Genomic DNA, 25,010 nt, shown 5'->3' with positions numbered 1-25,010 from the left:
TCAAAGACATGACTTCATCACGAGGCAACATGTGACCTCAAACTTGTTCATGGAGTACTTGTTAATAAAACAAAGCAAAACATTTTCTCAATTTTCACTCTTGAATAAAGAATATGTCTCATTGTAAATAAAACAGTTTCAAACACATACATGTGCAACGTTTGTTTTGTAGTTCAGTATATATATTTCAATATAGGATGATAGAGTATTTATGTGCTGTGGTTTATGTCAGTCTATGAATTTTACAACAGCAGCATGAAAAACACACTTTGTGGATGAATTTAAAGAAGTTTGGTGTGAGAGAAAATGAGCTGTCTGGTTTTGAGGAACCAGATCAACCCCCCGACATTCCAGTGTTGTGTGTAAAAACAGGATTTCATAGAATCTCCTGTTGGTTTGATGGGATTTAGTTGAAAGGTTCAGTTCCATCATATCTGTTTGGATCATGTATGTGCCACTGCACCCAAGTCTTGGAAGAGTTTTCTATTATGCTTCAAGATTTTAGGTTGACTAACGCTTATAAGTTTTGTATTAGACATATTTTCTCAGGACTTTGTTTGTGGAATTACTGCCATGCATTGTTCATATAAGTTCTGAAATTATCCAATTTTCATTTAGTTCAAATTTACAAAGGATGTCTGGTTTTACTATCACGAATATTACTGACAGTTTCCATTTATAACAGACATAAACTTTATAGAATGTATCGTTGTCTTTTTCATATGGGTGTGGTTTGACTTTCTGGATAAGAGTGGACAAAAAGTCAAGATGTTACAGTATTCCATTGACATGTTTGACAGATGTGAGCAGGAGAACAGAGAGTGGTGGAAATTATTGAACAATCATGTCAGAACCTGAGAGTCTCCAGTGAGCAGTGTGGATCCTCCACTGCCGCTGACAGCTCCTTCACTCCTGAGTCTCCTGGATGGTTGTAGCTCAGGTCCAGCTCTCTCAGATGGGAGGACTCGGCTCTCACAGCTGAGACCAGAGAAGCACAGCCTTCCTCTGAGACCAGACACCCTGACAGACTGGAGACACAAACATGGCTGCATCAAGTCAAGAAGGAAGAAGGAAGATCCTCCACATGATCAAGCAGCAGCTGGATCCTGACCTGAGAGCTTCCAGTTTACAGTGAGGACTCTCCAGTCCAAGAGACAGACGCTTCACTCCTGAATCCTGCAGGTCGTTGTTACTCAGGTCCAGATGTGTCAGACTGGAGGACTGAGAGCTGAGAACTGAGGACAGAGCTCCACAGCTTCTCTCTGACAGACCACAGCTGCTCAGCCTGGAGAAGAACCAACAATGAAAACCAGCTGACTGGACATAATGGACAGAATTGAATGGGTACACTGTGTTTTGCCATCCTGCACAAAAAAGTCAAATTATTATTTGAAGATTATTTATTAAATTATTTATTATGCAGACAATTAATTATTAATTGCATGTAATTTATTATTTGAGAATTATTTAACAATTATGTTAGAACCTGAAAGTTTTCAGTGAGCAGTGTGGATCCTCCACTGCAGCTGAAAGAAGTTCCAGTCCTGAGTCTCCTGGACAGTTGTGACTCAGGTCCAGATGTGTGAGACTGGAGGACTGAGAGCTGAGAACTGAGGACAGAGCTCCACAGCTTCTCTCTGACAGACCACAGCTGCTCAGCCTGGAGAAGAACCAACAATGAAAACCACATCAATGGAAGGCATGGACAGAATTTTATGGGTTTAATATTAAGACATAAATATTTAGCAGAGGTAAATTAATGATTGCTAATAATATCACAGTTTGGATTTGTACATTCTGTTTTGCCATCATGCTGAATAAAAGTCAGAAAAATTCACGTTTTTGAAATGTTAGAAAATAATTTTCATGGTTTTAAAGCTAGGGTCGGCGATCTTGGAAAACTAGCATATAGCATGAATGTAGCATCTCCCCAACGCTCCGCCTAGCTCCGCCCAGCTCCCACCCCATTGGAGGAGCTACATGCACGAGCACCGCTGTTGGAACACACTGGATGCGGAAGCGCCACTCACGGAGTTTCTGATCGCCTCCCATGTTAACCTATCTGACTGCCCGCACACAACGTGCAGGAGAGTGCGCCCGCTCCACTTCGTTATATTTTTCATGCGAGCCGTGAGTGCCGAGAGCGCCTTACCCATGTTTAAAATGCTCTTTAAATGTAAAAACCTAGAGCAGACGGATCCAGTATGGTCGATGTGTGACCAGCGCGGAGAGCGCAGGCAGCAGATACGCCTCCAATACGAACAGCCAAGTGCCTGCGCGGAGACGTTGGCGGCGAGCGGCACTTCCGCGTCCAGTGCGTTCCTGGCGTAACCTGTCCTCAGCGCTTCGTTTCTTTGTTTTTCTTTATTTGCACTACGCCAAGTTATGGGGCACTCACCGGTAAGTAAACCCCCAACATTCTTCTCCGCCATTCTGCAACGACGCTCCGTCCTTCTACGCCGCACTGAACCAGGGTCAGTGCACGCCATTGACATGTACGCGCAGGGGGCAGGTCGAACAGCAAAGGGATTTGATTGGTTTACAACCAAGGTGTCCTGGCAAGACTATTGGTTGCTGTTTTTCCCGTTTTACTCCTGCTGTAGATAGTGGATATTTTCCAAACTACTTTATAAGAACACGCTATGAATTGCTTCCCATCGGGTCATAAAGATCATTTTAACCAGTATTTTAAAAAATATACCTCATTCAGATCGCCAACCCTCGCTTTAAAAATGATTTGCATTTGTGAAATAAAAAAGAAAGTAGACGTTCCTTTGCAAAGATCCTGTTCACAGATAAAAACACTTAACTACGTGAAAGACTCTGAAGTTACAGTTGAGAACTTTGTCCTTGTGAAATTGAAGCGTCCAGTTTGTCTTTCTGTCCTCCCACACTGCAGCAGACTCTTCAAGGGGAGGAGAGTTTCAGCATGACTTAAAACATGAAATGAATTGTCCCCTGTTTCTGGTTTGGTAATTGTAAATCAAAACAGTGAAAAGGAGCCTTTATGTAATTTTCTATGATGTGTTTATTAAGAGTCTCCAGGGGGTGGAACAACATCTACTTCCTGATTGACCTGTTCAGTTTCTTAACATCTTATCAGATAGAGGTATAAAGACGAGGACAAAATTCACAACAGCAATTCAGAGTCTTAAAGGGAGTTTTGTACTTCTGCATCTGCAAACAGGATGTTTGCAAAGAAAGTTCTGTATGTTTTCACAAATGAAAATCTTGTTTTTGGGCAGAGTTTTTTTTTTCTGTCCTGGCAAAACAATAATACTGAGCCCATAGTTTGGTCCACATTTGTTCCTGAAGTACGTACAGAGCTTTGTTGGAGGCTTTGACGACTGGCAGCAGCTTCAGAAGAGCCTCCTCTGAAGCAGAGTATTTCTTCAGGTCAAACTCCTTCAGATCTTCTTCTGATGACAGTAAGATGAAGACCAGAGCTGACCACTGAGCAGGAGACAGTTCATCTGTGGACAGACTTCCTGATCTCAGGGACTGTTGGATCTCCTCCACCAGAGAACCATCATTCAGTTCATTCAGACAGTGGAACAGATTGATGCTTCTCTCTGCAGACAGACTCTCACTCAGCTTCTCCTTGATGTACTGGACTGTTTCCTGATTGGACTGTGAGCTACTTCCTGTCTGTGTCAGCAGACCTCGAAGGAGACTCTGATTGGTCTCCAGTGAAAGACCCAGGAGGAAGCGGAGGAACAAGTCCAGGTGTCCATTTGGACTCTTCAAGGCCTTGTCCACTGCTCTCTGATGGAGATGGTGGAGCTGAGGCTGTTGTGGAGATTGTTGAATGGTTGTTTGTTTCTCTTCCAGCAGGTTGATTCCAGACTTGATGAAGGTCTGATGGACATGAAGAGCAGCCAGAAACTCCTGAAGGCTCAGATGGATGAAGCAGAACACCTTGTCCTGGTACAGGCCGCTCTCCTCTCTAAAGATCTGTGTGAACATTCCTGAGTACACTGAGGCTGCTGTGAGATCGATGCCACACTCTGTCAGGTCGGGTTCATAGAAGATCAGGTTTCCTTTCTGCAGCTCCTCAAAAGCCAGTTTTTCCAGAGACTCTATCATCTCCCTGCTCTCTGGACTCCAGTGTGGATCTGTGGCAGCTCCTCCACCATACTTGACCGTCTTGACTTTGGCCTGGACCACCAGGTGGTGGATGTACATCTGAGTCAGGGTCTTGGGCAGCTCTCCTCCCTCTCTGCTCCTCAACACCTCCTCCAGAACTGTAGCAGTGATCCAGCAGAAGACCGGGATGTGGCACATGATGTGGAGGCTTCGGGAGGTCTTGATGTGGGAGATGATCTTGCTGGCCTGTTGCCCTCTGAACCTCCTCCTGAAGTACTCCTCCTTCTGGGGGTCGGTGAACCCTCGGACCTCTGTCACCCTGTCCACACAGTCAGCAGGGATCTGATTGGCTGCTGCAGGTCGTGTGGTGATCCAGAGGCGAGCAGAGGGAAGCAGTTTCCCCCTGATGAGGTTTGTCAGCAGAACATCCACTGAGGTGGACTCTGTAACTTCAGTCAGGAACTCAGTGTTCTGGAAGTCCAGAGGGAGTCGACACTCATCCAGACCGTCCAAGATGAAGACCACCTGGAGGTCTTCAAAGCTGTACATTCCTTCTTGTTTTGTGTCAGTGAAGAAGTGATGAACAAGTCCCACCAAGCTGAACTTCTTCTCCTTCAGCACATTCAGCTCTCTGAAGGTGAATGGAAATGTGAGGTGGATGTCCTGGTTGTCTTTGTCTTCAGCCCAGTCCAGAGTGAACTTCTGAGTCAGGACTGTTTTCCCAATGCCAGCCACTCCCTTTGTCAGCACTGTTCTGATTGGTTGAGATCTTCCAGGTGAGGCTTCAAAGATGTCTCCTGGTCTGATGCTTGTTCCTGCTCTGTCTGCTGTCCTGGATGCTGCTTCAATCTGTCTGACCTCATGTTCCTGGTTGACCTCTGCAGCCCCTCCCTCTGTGATGTGGAGCTCTGTGTAGATCTGGTTCAGGAGGGTGGACTCTCCTTGTTTAGCGACCCCCTCAAACACACACTGGAACCTCTTCTCCAGACTGCATTTCAGCTTCTTTTGGCAGACTCCAGCAAAAGCTCCTGAAAAGAAGACGAAAGCCAGAATAAGCTGAGTGAATTTGACATTGAATGTGAAAATGAAAGTCTATTAGTGGAGATATTTTTCCTAGATCAGATCAATCCAATTCCTCAGCGGAGACCAAACACCCTCTGATGTCATGCATGTGTCCATTTGTTCATTCATTTTCTGTTGCATATGTGGGGTTTGGGGCAGGAGTCTAAGGGTGCTTTCATACCTACTAGTCCGCTAGAGTGGTTTGGTTTGGACATAAATTATTCATAAATGTTGCAGCTGTCAACTAGTTCGGTTCATTCACACCACTTGTTTTTGCAGATGAACTATCCACTATGACTTTCCTGCCTCTTGGTGGCGCTGTTCACACAATAGTGTGTTTTGGGTGATGGAAGTGAACCCTGATTGGCCAGCATGTGTGACGTGATGTGCCGCGAGGCTTGCTACGGAAGCCTCCGCCGACCAAAAAGCCTTCTCCACAACAGAGCGGACAGGACCGAGGCTGGTCAACGTTCACACCAAGAGCGGACCGCGCCGAGACCGCACCAGGACCGCCTCCTCGAGGAGGTCTCGGTGCGGTTCTTTGTCCCGGACCAAAACTAACTGGTCTGCTTTCACACCAGCGCATACGAACCGAACCTGCAGGAGTTTGGGTCTCTAGTCTGCTTCAAGCGGACCAAATGCTGTTGGTGTGAAAGCACCCTAAGCAAGCATGCTCAGACTTCACTGTCCCAAGACACCTTCTCCGGTCCTTCGAGGGAGAATTTCAATGTCCAGACAAGAGACATAGTCCTTCCAGCGTGCCACAGGTCTTCCCCGGGGCCTCCTGGGACATGCAGCGGACAATTCCCCAGCGAAGCGTCCATTGGACATCTGGAATAGATGCCTGAACCAAATCAGCTGGCCCTTTCCAAAGTGGAGGAGCACTGGCTCAACTCATGTCTCCTCCCTAGTGATTGAGATCCTGCCTCTTGCTCTAAAGATGCACCCAGCCACCCTATGGAGCAGTGTTTCTCAAACTTTTTAAACCGAGTACCACCTCAGAAAAAATTAGGCTTTCCAAGTACCACCATTATGACCAAAGTGAAAGAAAAAAAAAAACACCCACAGGAAGCAGGTATATTTCTAATAGTCTTGGTCTTTTTGTTTTTGTTTAACTCTGTCAGCCACAGTTAGCAAAGGCAGAACACTAGAACTGTTACACAAAGGGGCAACTCTCCCTCTCACTTACATCCTCTCTCTCTCTCTCTCTCTCTCTCTCTCTCTCTCTCACACACACACGCAGCGCACTCATGCAGCGTTGTTTGTTGCTAACGCTAGCAGATGCCGGTGATGCTTCGGCTATGCTGCTTAATTAGCCACCTGATAGCCTCGTATTCACGCAAGTAAAGCCTGGCGGCCCGCCAGGCCTATAAAGCACTGAGGGAAACCCTGCTAGAGGGAGCTCAGTTTGAGAACGGAGGCTATGGAGGAAGCTTATTTAGGCCTCATGTATATGAGAGCTTGTCCTTCCGGTCATGACCCAGAGTTCTTCACCACAGGTGAGGGTAGGAACCAAGATTCATGGGTAAACTGAGAGAACTGCTTTTCAGTATAGTTCCTTCTTCATCACAGTGGTCTGCATTACAGCAGATGCTGCACCGATCCACGTGTCAATCTTAACTTCCATCCTCCTCCTATCATGAACAAGACCCAGAGATATTTGAGCTCCTCCACGTAGGCCAGGGTCTCTCCGCTGACGCAGAGCCAGTAGGCTACCTTTTTCCAGTCGAGCACCATGACCTTGGATGTGGAGGCACTGATCCTCATCCCTGTTGCGTCACACTTTGCTGCAAACGACCCCCGTGCATGAAATCCATGAAATCCTGTGGTCCCCAAACCAGACCCCCTCCGCCCTGGCTGCACGAGAAATTCTGTCCTTAAAAATTATGAACAGAACTGATGACCAAGGGAAGCCCTGCCGGAGTCCAACATGCACCGGGAACAGGTCTGACTTCCTGCCAGCATTACAGACCAGACTCCTGCTTCAATCATACAGAGACCAGATGGCCCTGAACTCACTGACTGCCAAAGATGTCTTTTCAAGAAGTAATGTTGACTGCCAAAGACGTCGACTGATGTCTTTTTCTTTTTTTTTTGTTTTGTTTTGTTTTTTTGTTTGTGTGTGAATATCAGAACTGAAGGCAAAGTATTTCTGCCCCAGTGGGGGGCAACACTTTTTCCTCCAACCGACAGCGGCAGATGTGCAGCTCCGAAGAAGACGGGTATCAGTGAGCTGCAGGTGCAGGGAGCAGCATGGTGAAGCTTATGGTGACATGAAGCGGGGAAAAAAAACCAAGCAGCTGACACTGGCACGGTTTGTCTGGTAGTGGATCTGCAGGAAGAAGTGTCGTGATACCAACAAATCAGGGTGGCGTAGAAGAAAATGTGAGTGATGGCCCACAAAACGCAGGTGACCGTAGCAGCGAGCCTGTGGTTAGCACTGTTGCGCCACGTAGCACCGCACGGGAGCCCAACCGCGGAAGCAGTTCAGAGTGGGACGACTCTGAACCTGACTCGGACTCATGCCCACATCTGTGGGAATCCAGCCGAGTCGAACAAGACAGTCACTCTGGGAGTGCTGGTAAAGACGTCACAGTGCTGTATTTTCTGTGTTACCGTTTGTGCGTGTGTGTTTTTTATTTTTATTGCAAAGTGAATTCATACTCTAATGATCTATTACAGTAACAGATCATAACAATACTTTGGGACTTGTAATGTACCGAATTGGCCCGAATATAGGACATTTTTTTCCAGAAACTGTATTCTCCAAAATGGGGTCGTACTATAATCGAGGACGAGATTGTCGTTACACATCTGCGCCGCTAGATGGAGCCAAAGTACCGGTGACCAGGAAGAGAACGAAGCGTCACAGTGATCTGATGAAAAATGGAGGAACGTGACCATCTGGATTAGGACCTGGAATGCTAGACCAGTGAGCAACAACAGAGAAGGTTTGATGCCAACTTTAAACTGGTGGTTCAACATAGCAGAGTCAGCAAACTACTGCCAAGCAGCCAAGATATATTAGACTGAATTATTAATGCTCATGAAGGTGAATAGAACTTGAATTTGATGGTTATAAAGTTGTTTACATCATTAATGCAGTTATTGAACCTTTGAGGTTCTTATTTGTTGCTTATTCACTGAGTCACAGCCTCAGAGTTTAAGAAAGACAATATAGTTTTTTATTTAATACTGCAGTAATATTTCTTGATCTTAAATCACATGAAATGTTATCTCTGTTGTGAGTTTTCCGAGAATAATTTTAGAATAAAAAGTTGTTTTATGAGTAACCTTATTGTCTTCAACATATTTTTATTTTCACAAATTGATATTTGAAAAATAGTCGTCTTATAATCAGAGTCGTCCTATATTCAGGCTAATACAGTATTCCATTCTATTATATTCTATCACCATATCATCTGCAGTAATTTAAAAAATATATGATAGTTGTAAATAATTCTACAGAGCCTGGAGCCAGTGGAGCAGACATGGTGGGAAAGATTCTGGTTGGCATGAAGAGGACTGGCAGCCAAAGAAGTTTCCCTTCACTGCAACCCCTGAACCCCAGAGTGCTGCTGCAGAGTCTGACTTGCTAAATGACTTCCTGGAGCTGTTCCTCACAGACGAGCTGCTCCAGCACATTGCGCAACAGTCCAGCCTGTATGCCCATCAGTTTTGCCAGGCCCATCCTGACACTCAGCCACACAGTAGAGGCAAGGTCTGGAAACCAGTGTCGGCGCCAGAGCTAAAAACATTCTTTGGACTGAGTTTCTTCAGTGGATACATAAAAAAGCCAAACCTTGAGCTGTACTGGAGTGTGGATGAGGTGGAGGCCATATCCTGTTTCAGGCAGACCGTGCCAAGGAACAGGTTTCAGCTGATCTGGAGATTCCTCCACTATGATAGCTATGCATCACATTACGCAACGGACGAAATGTACAAAGTTCAGGACACGCTAAGAGAAAAGAAAACAAAAAAACAAGAAGAGGATGGAAAAGAAACATGATAGTGGTAAGTGAGAATGTGTAAGCTATGTGTGTTACATTATACAAAAGTTAGAATTAAAATGGAGCTTCCAGCAAAAAGGCAGAAAAAACCAGCAAAACCCTTTCAGCATGAGTGAGCCCCAGAAACCCAGTCCAGTCCAGAAGAGTCCTTCAAAACGGAGTTGAATGACAGATTCTCTGAAGTGGAAGATGTGTATGTCCTCTACAGTTTCCTGTTTTCAAAGAAAAATATGCCACAGGTGATACAGAGTGGCAAGCTTCATTCAAGTTGCAAAAACTTGGAGCAAGCAATGCATGACATTGATGCTGAAGACTTGGAGCTGGAGATCATTTCTGCTGTTGACACTGTCCCTGACTATGCCTCCCGCTGCCCAAGTGACATCTTAAACTACGATTACAGTGAGAACCTTCTGGATCTATACAGCAGTCCAAGCATTCCACTGCGTCTCCTCTTGACTCCTCCTGTCTCTGCTGCCTCTGGTGAGAAGAGCTTTTCTGCTCTGAAGCTCATCAAACCGTATTTGACGTCAGCCATGTGCCAGGAGAGGCTCACAGGACCAGCACTGGTTTCCATAGAGAGAGATGTTCGGAGGTCCTTAGATATGGAAGATGTAGTGGCTGCATTTGCAGAAGCCAAGGCCACAGACAGCAGTTTCAAGAAAAAAAAAACTTTCACTACAAGTAGACGACAGATATAACACCAAAGTGTCACAGTTCTTATTTTCCACTTCAGTTGTTTGTTTGTTGTTGTTATGCTTGGTTTTCATCATACTTAAAGTTTTACACATTTCAGTTGTGTTTGTGGCGTTTATATGCTGTGTGTAAAGTTTGCATTCTGTTAAGTTATATTATTAATCATTATTTTGTTTGTTATTTAATAAAGTATGTCTTTTCTGATCGGTCGTCCTTTACTTCATTCATCATAATTGGTGACAGTTTGAGTAATGCGTTTATTGCAGTATTAGATAGTATCGGTTTCACTCAAAATGTTGATGAATCCACTCATAGTCACAAGCACACCCTGGATTTGGTCTTAACATATGGGATAGAAGTCAGTGACCTAAATGTTCTCCCTCAGAACCCCATACTCTCACACCATTTTTTGATTACTTTTCAGGTTTTGATTGAAGCCTACTCTGCTCAAAAAGATAAAATTCAGCTGATACGGACATTATCTGAAAAATCTGTGGCTCGGTACAAAGAATTGATCCAGCCTGCATTTGCTGCATTATCTAGTGAACTCACAGAAATGAGCTTATTGACCAGTGGTGATAATAGTGATCAGTTTGTTGACAGTGCTATGCACTCACTAAAATCTGCCCTTGACGTAGTGGCTCCGTTGCAGCTGAAAACCAATCGACCCAGGCGCGTTGCTCCATGGTTTCATTCTGAAACCCGTGTTCTCAAACGAAAAACTCAGCAATTAGAAAGACTGTGGCGTAAATCTAAATCGGAACAATCTCTGAAGGCTTGGAAATGTAGCTTGCTAAGCTATAAACAAACTCTTTTTAAAGTAGAGTTGCCAACCGTTCCTTGAAAAACGGAATCGTTCCGTATTTGGATGTAAAAGTGTGCGTTCCGTATTGAGCTGAAAAGGAACGCACTTTGTTCCGTATTTTTGTGAGAGTCAAAACGTGAGCAATGGAACTTGCGCTTTTCTTTGAAAACTTACGGTAAATTGTTCACCGGCTCTCTGACGTTCTGTGGCCAATGAGCTGACAAACATGGCTTGACAACACATCTCATTGGTCAAAAAAAGACCGTTCCTAGGAGGCTACGGCAGCTCATTGGCCAGTAGTCAGTTTGGTCACAGAGCGCATGGGAAGAAGGAAATCAAAACATTAACGCAGCGCAGCATGGCTTCCAGAGACATGTCAGTTTGTGCCGTATCCATATCAGATATATCATGTTTAGTTCATTGATTTGTCTGCTGCTGCAGACTGTGGAGTGTTTTCAGTTTAGAAACGGAACCTTGTTGGTTTTTCTGTTCAGAAGGTTTTTCAGTTTTGATTTTGCACTTTTTAAATTGAAAATAAAAAAAAATAACATGTTAAAATCCAGAAGAGACAGCAGCTGTTTGATGTTATTTTGCACATTTAGCAATAAATATAGAATAGAATAGGAATAGAAGACTTTATTAATCTCACAGTGGAGACATTTGCACATTACAGCAGGGTGCAAAAGTAATGAATGGTGCAATAATTAACAAGTTACAGTGAAAATCATACTAGGATTGACAATAGAAGCTAAAGACAATGAAGATTTAACTGTATGTACTACCTGAATCTTAAAAATATAACAGGATATGTATATATATATATATATATATATATATATATATATATATATATATATATATATATATATATATATATATATATATATTTAATATATATACAATACAATATGCAATATATGATGCAATATATAATTATACAGTATGATATAATATGTACAATATGTTTTAGCAGAGTGAATGGATACAGCAGAGTGAATGGATGACAAAGTGTTGCTGAATTTCTTAAGGGGGGGTGCAGGATATTATAATGTCCAGGATTATTGCACATATTCTACACAGTAGAACTGTACAGTCTGACAGCGGTGGGGATGAGAGGCCTGTGGTAGCTCCTTCCTGCTCTGAGGGTCTCAGTCTCCTCTGAAGGAGCTGCTGAGCTGCTCCACCGTCCGGTCAGTGGCTGAGAGCTGCTGTCCATGATGGTGATGATACTGGAATGATAACTGTCTCACTGTAGGCCTCAAATACAAACTGATCAAACTGATCATGAGTTATTACAATCTTGCTACTGTAGGTGTAATGCAGTCGCCTAATGTGTTTTTATAGTCTGTAATAGGTATAACTGTGGTAAAATGCTGTTATATATGCGTTTTTGACCCCCCAAAAACCCAGTTTCTTTCAGCTGCCCGCAAGAGGTGTTCCTTATTTCAATCTCTGGGAGTTGGCAACCCTATTTTAAAGCCAAGACATTATATTACTCTTGTTTAATAGAAATAAACAAAAATAACCCTCAGTTTCTGTTCAACACTGTAGCCAGACTGACAAACAGTCATACTGCAGTGGAACCAGTAATCCCAGAATCTTTAAACTGCCATGACTTTCTTAAATTCTTTAATGATAAAATCATAACCATTAGAGGTAAAATCAGTGAAGCGCTTTCCTCAGATCAAGCTCAGGGAATCCAGCCACTGCCTCCACCTGAAATACCTGAAATACTACATAGTTTCTCATCAGTAGATGGGGCTGAGATTACTTCGATTGTAATGTCTTCTAAAACTTCGACCTGTCTCCTAGATCCAATTCCAACTAAGCTTTTCAAAGATATTCTTCCAGTTATTTTAAATACGATCATAACTATAATAAATACATCTCTAGAAATTGGCTATGTGCCACAGTCATTTAAATTTGCAGTAATCAAACCACTGCTGAAAAAACCTAATCTCGATCCTGATATTCTAGCTAACTACAGACCGATATCAAATCTGCCTTTTATTTCAAAAGTCCTGGAAAAAGTTGTGGTTAAACAGCTTTACCGCCACCTACAGGGCAATAGTTTATTTGAGAAATTTCAGTCAGGATATAGAGCTTATCACAGCACTGAGACTGCGTTAGTTAAAGTCACTAATGACTTGCTATTGGCGGCTGACGCAGGTCTAGTCTCAATCCTGGTTCTCTTAGACCTCAGTGCAGCTTTTGATACAATCGACCACAATATTCTCCTGCAGAGGTTAGAATGTGAGGTCGGCATCAGAGGAAAAGCCCTCTGCTGGTTCAAATCCTATTTATCTAATAGGTACCAATTTGTTCACGTTAACCAACAGTCCTCACCGTGGGGTTCCTCAAGGGTCCGTGCTCGGGCCAATTTTATTTCTGTTATATTTCTGTTATAAATGCTTCCTTTAGGGAACATAATTAGAAGTCACGATATCAATTTTCATTGCTATGCAGATGACACACAATTGTATTTATCTATGAATCCTGATCAAACTAATCAAATAGACAGACTCAGTGACTGTATCAGAGAAATTAAAACCTGGATGACTACGAACTATCTCCGTCTTAATCCAGGCAAAACAGAGGTCATTATACTAGGCCCCCATAAACTGAGAGAGTGTCTATCTGAACCATAGACAGTAAATAAATGGACAGACCTTTCGTGACGTCACCCATTGAGTTCCCAACCGCCATTCTGAAGACTTTACTGAGTCCAGCAGGACGTCTCCACATTAAATATTTGAAACCGGATGTAAATGTGATTACAGTTTTTCACAATTGCTAAAACACTAAACCCCACTGCCTGAACCAAACTCTCAGGGGCCTAAACTCATTTTTTGAATCAAACACTCTTTTGGCAAAAACTTAAACACTGTTCAGGTCCTGTGCTCAATTTTCAAAACCGATCTGCTCTTTTTTGCAAAACCTTAGACACATTCTCAGTCACTAAACACATTTCACAACATTTTTGCAAAATTGTAATCACTGGCAGCAAAATGTGAACACAACTCCAACACAACTGTCATCCTTTACACACAACAACTCAAAACTGAACACACATATTTCTAAAGATGTGATCAGACCAAGTGTGCACAAAGACAAGATGCTGGAGACTGAACCTCCAGGACCGGGATCATGCAGGAGTCTGCTTTGGTTTTGTTTGTTTCGTATTTATTTTTTGTTATGACAGAGAATTTAGATATCACTTTGACTTGGATGCTTTTTTTTTCTAAATGCATTTCAAATACGTAAAATAAAAATTTTCTGTGCACTACACACTCTGAAAACTGCTGGGTTACTGTAAAAATAACCCACATTGGGTGGAATTGCTGACCCAGCGCTGGGCCCAAAAGGGACCGAGCCAATGCTGGGTTATTTCTACCCAGCTGTTTGGGTTGAAGCTTTGACCCTGATGCTGGGTCAGGATTTATCAGCGGGTCTGAGAAGGTTACTTTACAGTAAAAATGTAAACCCTCAGAATTCAGAAACACGTGCCCTCTGCCATGCAAGGCTGTCAAACCCTCCACTGGAAGCCAGCTGGGGTTCAGTGCAGTTCATTGACATGTAGAGGAAAAGATTTGAACTAACAACCTCACAACTGCTGGACAACCACTCTACCAACTGAGCCACAGCCACACAAGTATAAGGAGAGGGATGTCATATGTCTTTTCCTTCTTAGCCATTGCAATAATCTTCTGTGAGAACTCAGGACTCCAGTTTTCTGTTGCGTTTGTTGCCAGAAGTCTCCAGATGCAAGAAGGAGAAGGAGTTGCAGGAGTGTTCAAAATGGTGATTTTGTTTAAATGATCAATTCACTCTGCTGGGTCGACACAATTCATCTAATTTGGGGTAAAAGTGACCCAATCTGCACAAAATCTAGGGCTACCCAGGAAATGGGTTGGGAAAATAACCCAGCAGGTTTCAGAGTGTGGACTGCTGCTGTGTCCTCAGTGATTTCATGTGGAGTCTAATGAATGATCTGAGGTGAAGATGTTTTTACCTGCTGTGTGTGAGATCTGAACGCAGAGTGTGGTTTTGATCACAAGAAGAACTGGTTTTGAGGTGATAATTCGATTTTGACAGAAATGTCTGAGGTTTTTGTGAATGTAGTGTGGATAGTGTGCAACACTAACATTTGTCCTCATTTACCGCCCTCCAAAAACGTCCTGGATTTATAAATGAACTACAAGAGCTTCTCACATCAATTTGTGCAACATCACAAAATACACTTATAATGGGAGATGTCAATCTGCATGTTGACTGTCCTACAAATCGCCCTGCTGCAGAATTCCTTGAACTCCTGGACTATCTGCATCTCTCCCAGCATGTCACAGTACCCACTCACGCAAAAGGTCATATACTCGATCTTGTAATAACCGACGCTGTCCCTGCAATCACAAACTTGCAAGTCTTCGACCTGGGAATGTCAGACCATAAGGCCATCTCTCTGGAACTGCCCCTAGCAGGTTCCCACCCAAAAACAAGACGGCAAATCCGGTTCAGAAACTTAAAAGAAATAGACACGACACTCTTCAACCACGACATACAGGAAATCTCACCAGTCACGCAGTTCCCATCAGTTAATGGTTCTGTTGACCACTATAACTTAAATCTTCATAACATCCTTGAGTCACATGCACCCCTAAAGACTAAAACAGTTACTTTCTCCCGATCTGCCCCATGGTACACCCCAGAGCTGCGCAAAATGAAAACAGCTGGCCGTGCCCTGGAACGAAGATATGTCTCCAGTGGTTTACATGTGCATAAACAGGCCTACCGCGAGCATCAACAATCATATTCTAGAGCACTAAACACAGCCAGGTCTCAATATCTCTCTTATAAAATCTCAAACAGCACCAGTAAGGCTGAATCCCATTTCACCCCTTAGCCCTTCCCCTTGGCCCTACCCCTCGTTTTGCGCGTTCACGTGGAGGGGTAGGAGTGTCCCAATTGTCATTATGACGGAGGGGTAGGGCCAAGAAAGAGGGCCAGTCACCCCTCCAAAAGGAGATTCTCGAGAGGCCCACTCCAAACGGAGGGGTATCGGCCGATGGCGAGGGGCGCTTGTTCTTTCAGCCTAGGTCATGCCTGGCGGGCGGGGTGAATTCACTTCCGCATTGACGGGAGTGATCGTTTCCACACCCGCGCATTCCAGGCGCATTCCAAACACAACAGATAGACGATTATTTTCAATAAACTGGTTTCTTCAACATGGCCCGCCTGGAATGCGCGGGTGGGAAACGAGCGCCCCCGCCAATGCGGAAGTGAACTAACCCCACCCGCCACTGACGGTCCAGGCGATCAAAACAAGCGCCCCTCGCCACCGGCGCCACTGGATGACAGATTTCTCAGAAAGCCTTCCAAGATCGGCAAAATGGCGGCGTCCGCAACGAAAGACGTTCATAAATGTCAGTATTTTGTCAATTAATAAAGTTTTAAAATGTAAGAAAAACATTCTTCTTCGGCAGATAATTGTCGCATCTGCCTACGTCATCGGCAGCGGCGACTACTGATGACGTACGCGATTGTCGGAGGGGTGTCCCAATTCGGAGGGGTTGACTTTCTCCCCTACCCCTTAGCACTCCGTTTCATAGGCGGAGGGCTAAGGGGAAGGGCCAAGGGGAAGGGCTAAGGGGTGAAATGGGATTCAGCCTAACTCTAAACAGTTGTTCTCAACAATCAATTCACTGATCAAACCTCCCTCTCACACACACACCGATGTCAGCACCGATCAGTGCAACAGATTCATGGACTTCTTCACCAATAAGGTAGCCTCAATCCGGTCTAACATCCCTACTACAGCCTCACCCCTCTCTGATACCACTCTCCCTATGCCACTACACTCATTCGCCATTTTCTCAAACATCACTCATTCAGAGTTGGAGAGGATCATAAAAAACATGAAACCCTCCACATGCCCTCTGGACCCCTTGCCTACCTCCCTACTGAAATCCAACATTGCGGCCATTAGTCCACTAATCACAGAAATCATTAACCAGTCTCTCCAGTCCGGTCAGGTCCCCCCAGCTCTCAAAACAGCAGTCATCCGCCCCCATCTGAAAAAGCCCTCTCTCGACCCCGAAATCCTTGCTCACTACAGTCCTATTTCAAATTTACCTTTCCTCTCCAAGGTACTAGAAAAGGTGGTTGCAGCCCAACTACATTCCCATCTTCATAGCCATCACTTATATGAAAAATTTCAATCTGGTTTCCGATCTGCACACAGCACAGAGACAGCTCTGGTCCGCGTCATGAACGATCTACTCATGGCTGCGGACCAGGGCTCACCATCCCTCCTCCTGTTACTGGACTTGTCAGCTGCCTTCGATACCGTCGATCACACCATTCTGCTCCATCGCCTCCAATCAGTGATCAGTATCACTGGAACCACTTTCAAATGGTTCCAATCCTACCTCACGGACAGAATAGAATATGTGCAACTCGGCAAATCCAAGTCTTTCCCCCATTCTGTAAGCTGTGGTGTACCACAAGGTTCAGTTCTCGGTCCAACCCTCTTTTCCATATACATGCTTCCCCTTGGTCATATCATTCAAAAACATAATGTCTCATTTCACTGCTACGCCAACGACACTCAGTTATACATAAAAATGGACTCCGCACTCCCCTCAGCTCTACCACCAGCTCTCTGTGTCTGCCTGGAGGAGATAAGGGCATGGATGTCTGAAAACTTTCTTCAATTAAACAGCAACAAAACAGAAGCCATCTTGGTTGGGACCACACATCAAACTCGGTCCCTCCCCCTCAGCAGTATTCCCATTTTTGGTCGTAACATTTCCCTGTCATCCTCTGTTAAAAATCTTGGAGTCATCTTTGACCCTCAGCTCACTCTTGAAACCCACATAAACCACCTCTGTAAAATCTCTTTCTTCCACCTCAAAAACATCGCCAAACTCCGCCCCTCCCTCTCCCAACCAGACGCTGAGAGGCTGGTCCATGCCTTCATCTCCTCCAGGCTGGATTACTGCAATGCCCTCCTCGTCGGGATCCCTGCCAAGAATCTGCAAAAGCTGCAGCACATTCACAACTGTGCTGCCCGGATCTTGACGAGGAGGCGCAAATTCGATCATATCACACCGATACTCAAAACTCTCCACTGGCTGCCAATCAAATACAGAATCCACTACAAAGTCTGTCTCCTCACTCACCAGTGCCTACATGGAACTGCCCCGTCCTACCTCCGCGAACTACTTACACCCCATACCGCCACACGAAGTCTCCGCTCCTCCTCCTCTTCCACCTACTGCCTCCAACAACCCAGGACTAAACTCTCCACCATGGGAGGCGGGGCCTCCAGGCAGCGGCCCCTCGGCTGTGGAATGCTCTCCCTGAGACGCTGAGGGCCCCACTAAGGGTGGAAACCTTTAAAAAAGGCCTAAAGACTTTATTGTTTCAAAAGGCCTATTAAATCCATTGTCTTCTCCATCTTGGTCTTGACTTGAAGTTTTAATATGTTTAACATGTTATGTTTAACATTTTTTTTTTTTTCTGATCTTTGTATTTCTGCCTGAGAATTGTTTTTAATCTTGTTCTGTAGCACTTTGAGATTTCTTTTGAAATGTAAAGCGCATTACAAATAAAATGTATTATTATTATTATTATTTTTGGATTTGTGTTTAAGGTTTTGAGAAAATGGATGGAGGTTTCAAGAAATGTGTCTTAGCAATTGTGAAAAACTGTAATCCCGCCCGTCCCGTGACCGCATCACGTGGACAGAGGAGGCGCTGTGATAGGACGATTTATGCAAAACTTTAGCTCATAATATAAAATCAACAGATGATTTATGTGAAAATCAGAGTCTGGTGAAGCAGCAGGTTCTAGAAACTAGTGATAGAGACCAAAACATGTCCTGAAACCGGGCGCTTTATATGTTTATTTGCACTTTGAAAATCGGCATTTTTGAATGAGTTCCAATGAGACCGGGGCTCTTTTTGAAACCAGTATCATCGCCCCCTGCTGGAATCCCTCCGGAATTACAGCTTTTTTGCACTTCCGCATTATCTTCATGTTTTATGAGCGGAGGTTGGCGCCTGATCTGAACAGATTATCACCTTAGATAACGTCAGTGTATGCTCCTCCTCTACTGTCAGGAACCTCGGGGTCTTATTTGATCAGGATATCTCCTTTACAGCACACATCAACCTGGCTTGTAAAACAGCATATTTCCACTTGCGCAACATAGCTAAAATAAGAAGCGATGCATTTGTTTCTACTAGATTGGACTACTGCAACTCCCTTCTTGCAGCCTGCTCAAAAAGTGCATTAAAAAACTTTCAGTTGGTTCAAAATGCAGCCTCCAGATTATTAACTGGAACTAGAAGACGTGAACACATTACTCCCGTTCTAAAATCTCTTCACTGGCTTCCTGTCGAGTTTAGAGTTAGATTTAAAATCCTTCTCCTCACTTACAAAATCCTAAATGGGAAGGCTCCGACCTATCTCCAAGATGCTTTAACGCCTTATCAACCAATCAGAGCACTCCGCTCTCAAAATGCAGGGTTACTGGTGACTCCTAGAGTCTCTAAATGGACACTAGGTGGAAGAGCCTTTAGCTATCAGGCACCGTTTTTATGGAACCAGCTTCCAAGTGGTGTCAAAGAGGCAGACACAGTCTCCACATTTAAGGTTAGGCTCAAGACGTTTCTCTTCGATGCAGCCTGTGATCAGGTCAGCTAGGGATTCTAAACCAGTGGTTCTCAAACTGTGGGGCGCACCCCCCTGGGGGGGCGCAGTGCGATGCCCGAGGGGGCGCGTGTGACCGTGGGGAACGTGCTTTTTTTCCGCCGACTAAAATAAAGTGTAATTGCACATCCACTCCAGTAGTTGACAGTGGCGCTCTCACTGTCAGAGTCTCTACGGTGTAGGTTTTTATTTCAACGAGCTGCGATGTGAAGCACAGTACACAAACCCTGAGACAACATGAAGACATTTTTAACAGGGATGAAAAGAAAGGCGGAGAGAGACGAAGACAGTGAGTCAAGAGAGAATTCTGAGTGTGGAGAGGCAGGATCCACTCTCAGGGCAGAGGGCTGTGGGCATTCTGCTTCCTTTAGCAGCATCTGACCTCTGTGAAGCCAAACCTCCTCTGAGAAGCTGTGCTCTGCAGAACCTGCTCATTGTAGCCATTAATCCTGGCTTCCTCATTTTGATTAAAAAAAAAAATCAGCACAAACTGTTTTATTGGTTTTTGTTTTGTAGGTTAAAGTGTTTTATATATTGTGCTCCTGAGTTAATGTTGCTGAAGTGAATTTGAATTTATTATTTATTGATTTTGTTTAATTTTATTTTCCAGCAGCAAATGGTGCAATAAGTCTGTCAAAATGTTCACAGTTTAAACAAGGATATTATTATTTTTTGAATTTCAGGCAAATTGATGCACTTAAAATCTTTTCTTTTACAGACTAATAAACAATGTTAATAAAGATGTTAACAAGGATGTTATGCAGAGGTGTACCTATAACAGTTTTATAGACAAATGCTATTATTTGTAGTTGCGCCGGGGGGGGGCCAATTGCTTTCTTCTTGCCAAGGGGGGCGTAAAATAAAAACATTGAGAACCACTGCTCTAAACCATCATTATTAAAAGCTGCTGTGGGAAGTACAGTGCACTGAGCCCTATCCTCTAATGTCTGAATGTTATTCCCTTTAGTCCGTTCATTGCTTTTCACCTGCTGTCCCCCCCTTCGAGGGGGAGTCTTCTCCAGTTTCAGTTGCTGACTCCACTATCACGAGGGCCTATGAACAAGCTCCGTCCGGACCGGGAGGACACTCCTGTCGGTCCTGCCCGCGGACTGGCTTCGGTTCTACTTCTGGGATCCGTGGTTCTTGTGCTGGACCGTCCAACGGACTGTCCTCAACATAGTCCTAGGCTTTACTTCTTATTGTCTCATGCTAGCTGTTGCCAAAGCTGTCCGTCCCTGGGAGAGGGATCCCTCCATACTGTGGTTCTCCCCAAGATTTCTTTTCCCACTGGGTTTCTGGAGTTTGTTCTTGCCGGATGTGAGGGTCTAAGGCGGTGGTTGCTTCGTTTTGTCTCGTTACTGAATTTGACATATTAACATTATGCTTATTCACTGTTTTTATTTTTACCAACCAATGTAACATCTTGAAGCCTCTGAGGCAACTGTTGTTGTGATACTGGGCTGTACAAAAATAAATTGATTGATTGATTGATTGATAATTCTGGGCCTGAGAGGCCTCTTGCCTAGGGCCCCCAGGGGGTCTAGAAACGCCCCTGTCTTCAGCAGCAGGTTAGTGTAACGTGACGTCAGATTGGGCCACTGTATTATGTTGCATATTAAGAGGGGGGGATACCCCTGCCAATCCATTGGGGCAGAAAAGATCCGGGTGGTCGGCCAGGACAGCATGTAGCATGTAGGAATGCAGGTAAACATGCACTGTCTACTGCAGCGACATGGCACCACGTCATCTAAGTCTGGACTGCACAAATACGACATATTCCTAAATGCAAATTTTCTGTCCAATTTAACCACAAACGCAGCGATTTCACTCATATAAATGGAGATTAACGACTATTTTTAAACCGAGAAAAAGTGGTTGTAAACAATAATGGTCCACATGTAATGGGCTATATTTTTGCAATTATGAGTGTTTCCCATACAGCTCAAGTAGTGGCAGTAATGAGAGGTTGTATTCAGTATTTTACATTTTTTTATTTTACAGTTTACAGGAATGTTAACTGTTAAATGTACAGTTTACCTGAAGTTATTTTATTGTCATTTTATTTTCTTATCATTTATCTTTCTCTTGTTGTTGGCAATGAAACAAGGTGCTCATTACAATTTTGTCGTGGTTCATTGTTGATGCACTTTTTTGGCTTTTTTTCTGTCCTCTATTCTTGTGTGCAATGCGGCATGCCAAACATGCGGGCCCCTTTGACATGAAAACCCATGTGGAATACCTCCCAGCTACGCCACTGGGAGGAGGAGGAGGAGGAGGAGGAGGAGGAGGAGGTGGAGGTTGAGGTGGAGGTTGAGGTGGAGGTTGAGGAGGGCCAACCAGCCAAAAGGGCACCGCACAATCACGACCCAAGTCAGGCCGGATGGCCAGATAGGCAAACATCAGCTAGAACACTTGATGACCACCGGCAAGAAGCCCAGACCAGCCAGGAAATGCAGGTCTGAGCCCAGAGAGGTCTGAGAAGAGAGACCCAATTGTGGTGCAGGTCCTGCTGAGTCCCCCTGCAGGCAGGAGAGAACGCTACACAGCCTACCACAGCAAACTCAAATACTATTGAGTGCACACACACACACACACACACACACACACACACACACACACACACATACACACACACATCACATCAATGGTTTACACACATCTATAGTTTACACACACACATACAAACACAGGATCACAGTTGCGGCTTGCCAGTGAGTTGGCTGAGCCTCATGTGATGGCAAAGAAGATTGAAAAGGAAAGCTGTCTTCGCAAACAGGCCGCCACACCATATGAACTCGGCAAAATGCACAGGCAGCAAATATGCAACACAGTAGGGTTGTTTGTGAAACAGTGGAGGCAGCTAGCAGGGTGAGAGCAGCAAGAGGCCAACACAATATTAGAATAACGAGTTACTGGTCAGACTGCATTCCATGGCGGGGGGATCGGATCAACCCTCTTCAGCTCTCACAGGTATAGGTAGGTATCATCAAATGATCCCTCTGTAGTTTTCCTGGTGGTAAACAATAGGGATGAGCCGAATACTCGTTTTAAACGAGTACTCATTACGGATAATGCATTTTTTCCGAATCCGAGTGCAGCCCGAGCTTTGCCTGTCATTATTCGTCCTCGTGCTGATGGGAGATCCTCATTGGTCCTTCATTCTGCTCCTGCTCCACCGAGACGACAGGATCCTTGTCAGAGAAGCCAGTCGGAGCTGATAAATTAAAAATGCGGTATTTTATTTATTTGTAGCTGCATTGTGCTTGAGGAAAACCTTATAAGGTCGAAGCGTCGGGCGATTGTGCACGCTCGGGGGTTTTTTTCGGGGGTTTTTAAGTTTCGTTTTCCCTCGCGTTTTTTTTTTTCCCCTTATTTCTCTTCTTTTTCATAATAATTTGGGCTTGTGCTCCACTGGGAGGCTGTGATCTGTGGGAGAGAGATGATAACTGGACCGAGGTCCACGTCCCGGTCACGTCCTGGCGCTGCAGCCGCGGACATGACCAGGAAGCTCAGCAGGGGGGGATGAGAGGTTTCCCTGGATGCCGGGGAGATTCCGGTGGGGATCATGGGGGGAGGCATTCATACAATTAAAATATTCATGTTCTGGCTCAATAAAAAAATACTTTTTCTGTAAATAGTTCCTTTACTATTGTGACCAAAAATATTCAAATTTTATTTCTGAGGCTTTTGTGTGAATAAATAATAATTTATATTACTTTAAAAATATTCATGTTTTGACTAAAATAAAAAAAACAAAAATCTGTACATTGTATCATTGAGACTGTTCTGTAAATAGTTTTCAAATTAAGAATCAATATAGCAACTTCTGAGCAATCCATATCAATTTCAGACTTAAAATAGTGCACCAATTTCTGCCCCTGCCCGTTTCCAGTTAAACCACGCCCACTTCCGGTTTAGACCACGCCCCATCCAAGTACAGATGCGGATACAGATAATTTGGATGGGTAAACAGATACAGATACAGATACAGATACAAATAGTGGTGTACTCGCTCATCCCTAGTAAACAACCCCGCTCCAAATGACAGCTGAGGATGGATTTTCTTCAACAGCAACAGATCAAACTGAAGTGATTATTGGGATGATGGATGTTTGCATAACATGAAGAGCAGAGTTCAGGATCTCTCTTGGTGCTGCTTGTTCTGGACTTCCTGCCTGTTTCCCACTGTGTGTGTGAGAGCTGGAAATGAGCTGTGTTCTTTGGATGGACTCTGTTTCTGCTGCTTTCTGCTGGAGCTGAAAACATTTCAGTGTTTGATGAGATCAAATCCTCTTACTGCTCCACAGACGCTGAGCCAGCTCCTCCTGCTTCATCCTCCTCAGGAAGTCCAGCGTGATCCTCACTAATGACTCTCTGCTGCTCCTCTGCTCTTCATCCTCATCCTCTCTCTCACTCTCTGAGCGTGCTGGGTAATCTGGAATCAGGAGCTTCTTCATCTTCTTCAGCTCCTCCTTCATGAAAGTCACCATGTTGTCCTCCAGCATCTGGAACAGAGAAACATCTGGAGTTGACTTTGAGCTGGAAATGAAAAAAGGGTTCAGATGCTGCCAAGAACACTCCTGATGCTGTTGCTGTTGCCACGACTGTTCTGACTAAAGCCTCCATTCATACTGACACCGCTGTTACTGCTAAGATTACTTCTACATTTATCACTACAGTTATTGCTAAAGCTATGTGTGGGACTATGGACCTCTTTTATTGTGTTTTGTTTGTTTTATTTGCATGTTTTTGCTGTGATTTTATTGGTTGCTGTGGACATTTTTTTTAAGTGAGGCCATCCCCACTACCTGCAGTCTTCAGAGGCGAACATGAGCACACCTGAAGCCAATCGGACTAATCAGGGCTGCAGTGTGGGAGGGAGGGATCCCAACATTTAAGCAGGGCAGGTGTGGAGCAGCGAGGCACAGCAGAGGGGACGGAGGCCAGTCCACGCTGCACAGGAGGAGCGAGGCAGTGAGTGGGACAACACCAAGAGGGCCGCCAGCACCCAGCACGCAGCTCCAACAGCGGCAGGGTCTGATCCCTGCCTTGCCTGTGAGTAGCCGCTGTTGAGAGGGGGGGTGCTACCGGGGCGGTGCAGCCTCGGCTGTGGGGGATCGACAGCCGTGGGCTCTTTCTGGCCGTGTTGCGTCTGCCTGCAGGGGGTCGCTGCTGGTGCGACCGGACCGTCCAGGGGAAGCGGGAGTAGGAGTCACTGGCCGACGATCCAGGGGGGCTCAAACCGACGTCCCGGCGGAGGTCCACACGAAGTTTAACCAGCGCAACGATTAGAGGACCTGGAGCAGGCCCCTCAGGGATTGACGACAGCTGTGTTTTTGTTTATTTTTAATTCTTTTGGAGGACTAACCCTATTTTTAATTGAACTTTATCTGTAAACGTTATCTTTTTTTTTGCAATAAATTACACTGCAATTTTAAGCTTGTTGTTATTGCACTGCTCACCCCTGGGTCAGAGCCTTGGTTTAACGGGTCCTAGTCCCTCCACTAGGTGGCGTTGTCGAAACAACTTTAAGTTAACTTATTTGTAACCCCCTCGGCCACAGATTTTCTGGCGTTGTCGGCAGGATCACAGGTTTGTGAGCAGTGTTTTAACCAGCTTTTATTTTTTTTTCTTAAGCAATT

General features: G+C 44.6%; 1 protein-coding gene across 1 annotated transcript; it reads right to left on the bottom strand.

Annotated features, from left to right (window-relative positions):
- Positions 1 to 847: 847 nt before the first annotated feature.
- LOC115391009 (NLR family CARD domain-containing protein 3-like) lies at positions 848 to 23,719 on the bottom strand. The gene is made up of 4 exons (XM_030095092.1): positions 23,666 to 23,719; positions 3,323 to 5,114; positions 1,112 to 1,285; positions 848 to 1,028 (listed from the first exon to the last, which is right to left on the bottom strand). The coding sequence occupies exons 1-4, from the start codon at positions 23,700 to 23,702 to the stop codon at positions 848 to 850; spliced, it is 2,184 nt and encodes a 727-aa protein (XP_029950952.1). The 5' UTR covers positions 23,703 to 23,719.
- Positions 23,720 to 25,010: the final 1,291 nt, after the last annotated feature.

This window comes from Salarias fasciatus, chromosome 6 (assembly GCF_902148845.1).
Source record: "Salarias fasciatus chromosome 6, fSalaFa1.1, whole genome shotgun sequence".
NCBI lineage: Eukaryota > Metazoa > Chordata > Actinopteri > Blenniiformes > Blenniidae > Salarias > Salarias fasciatus.
The sequence above is the reverse complement of the archived record's forward strand: the minus strand, read 5'-3'. Positions and strand labels throughout refer to the sequence as shown.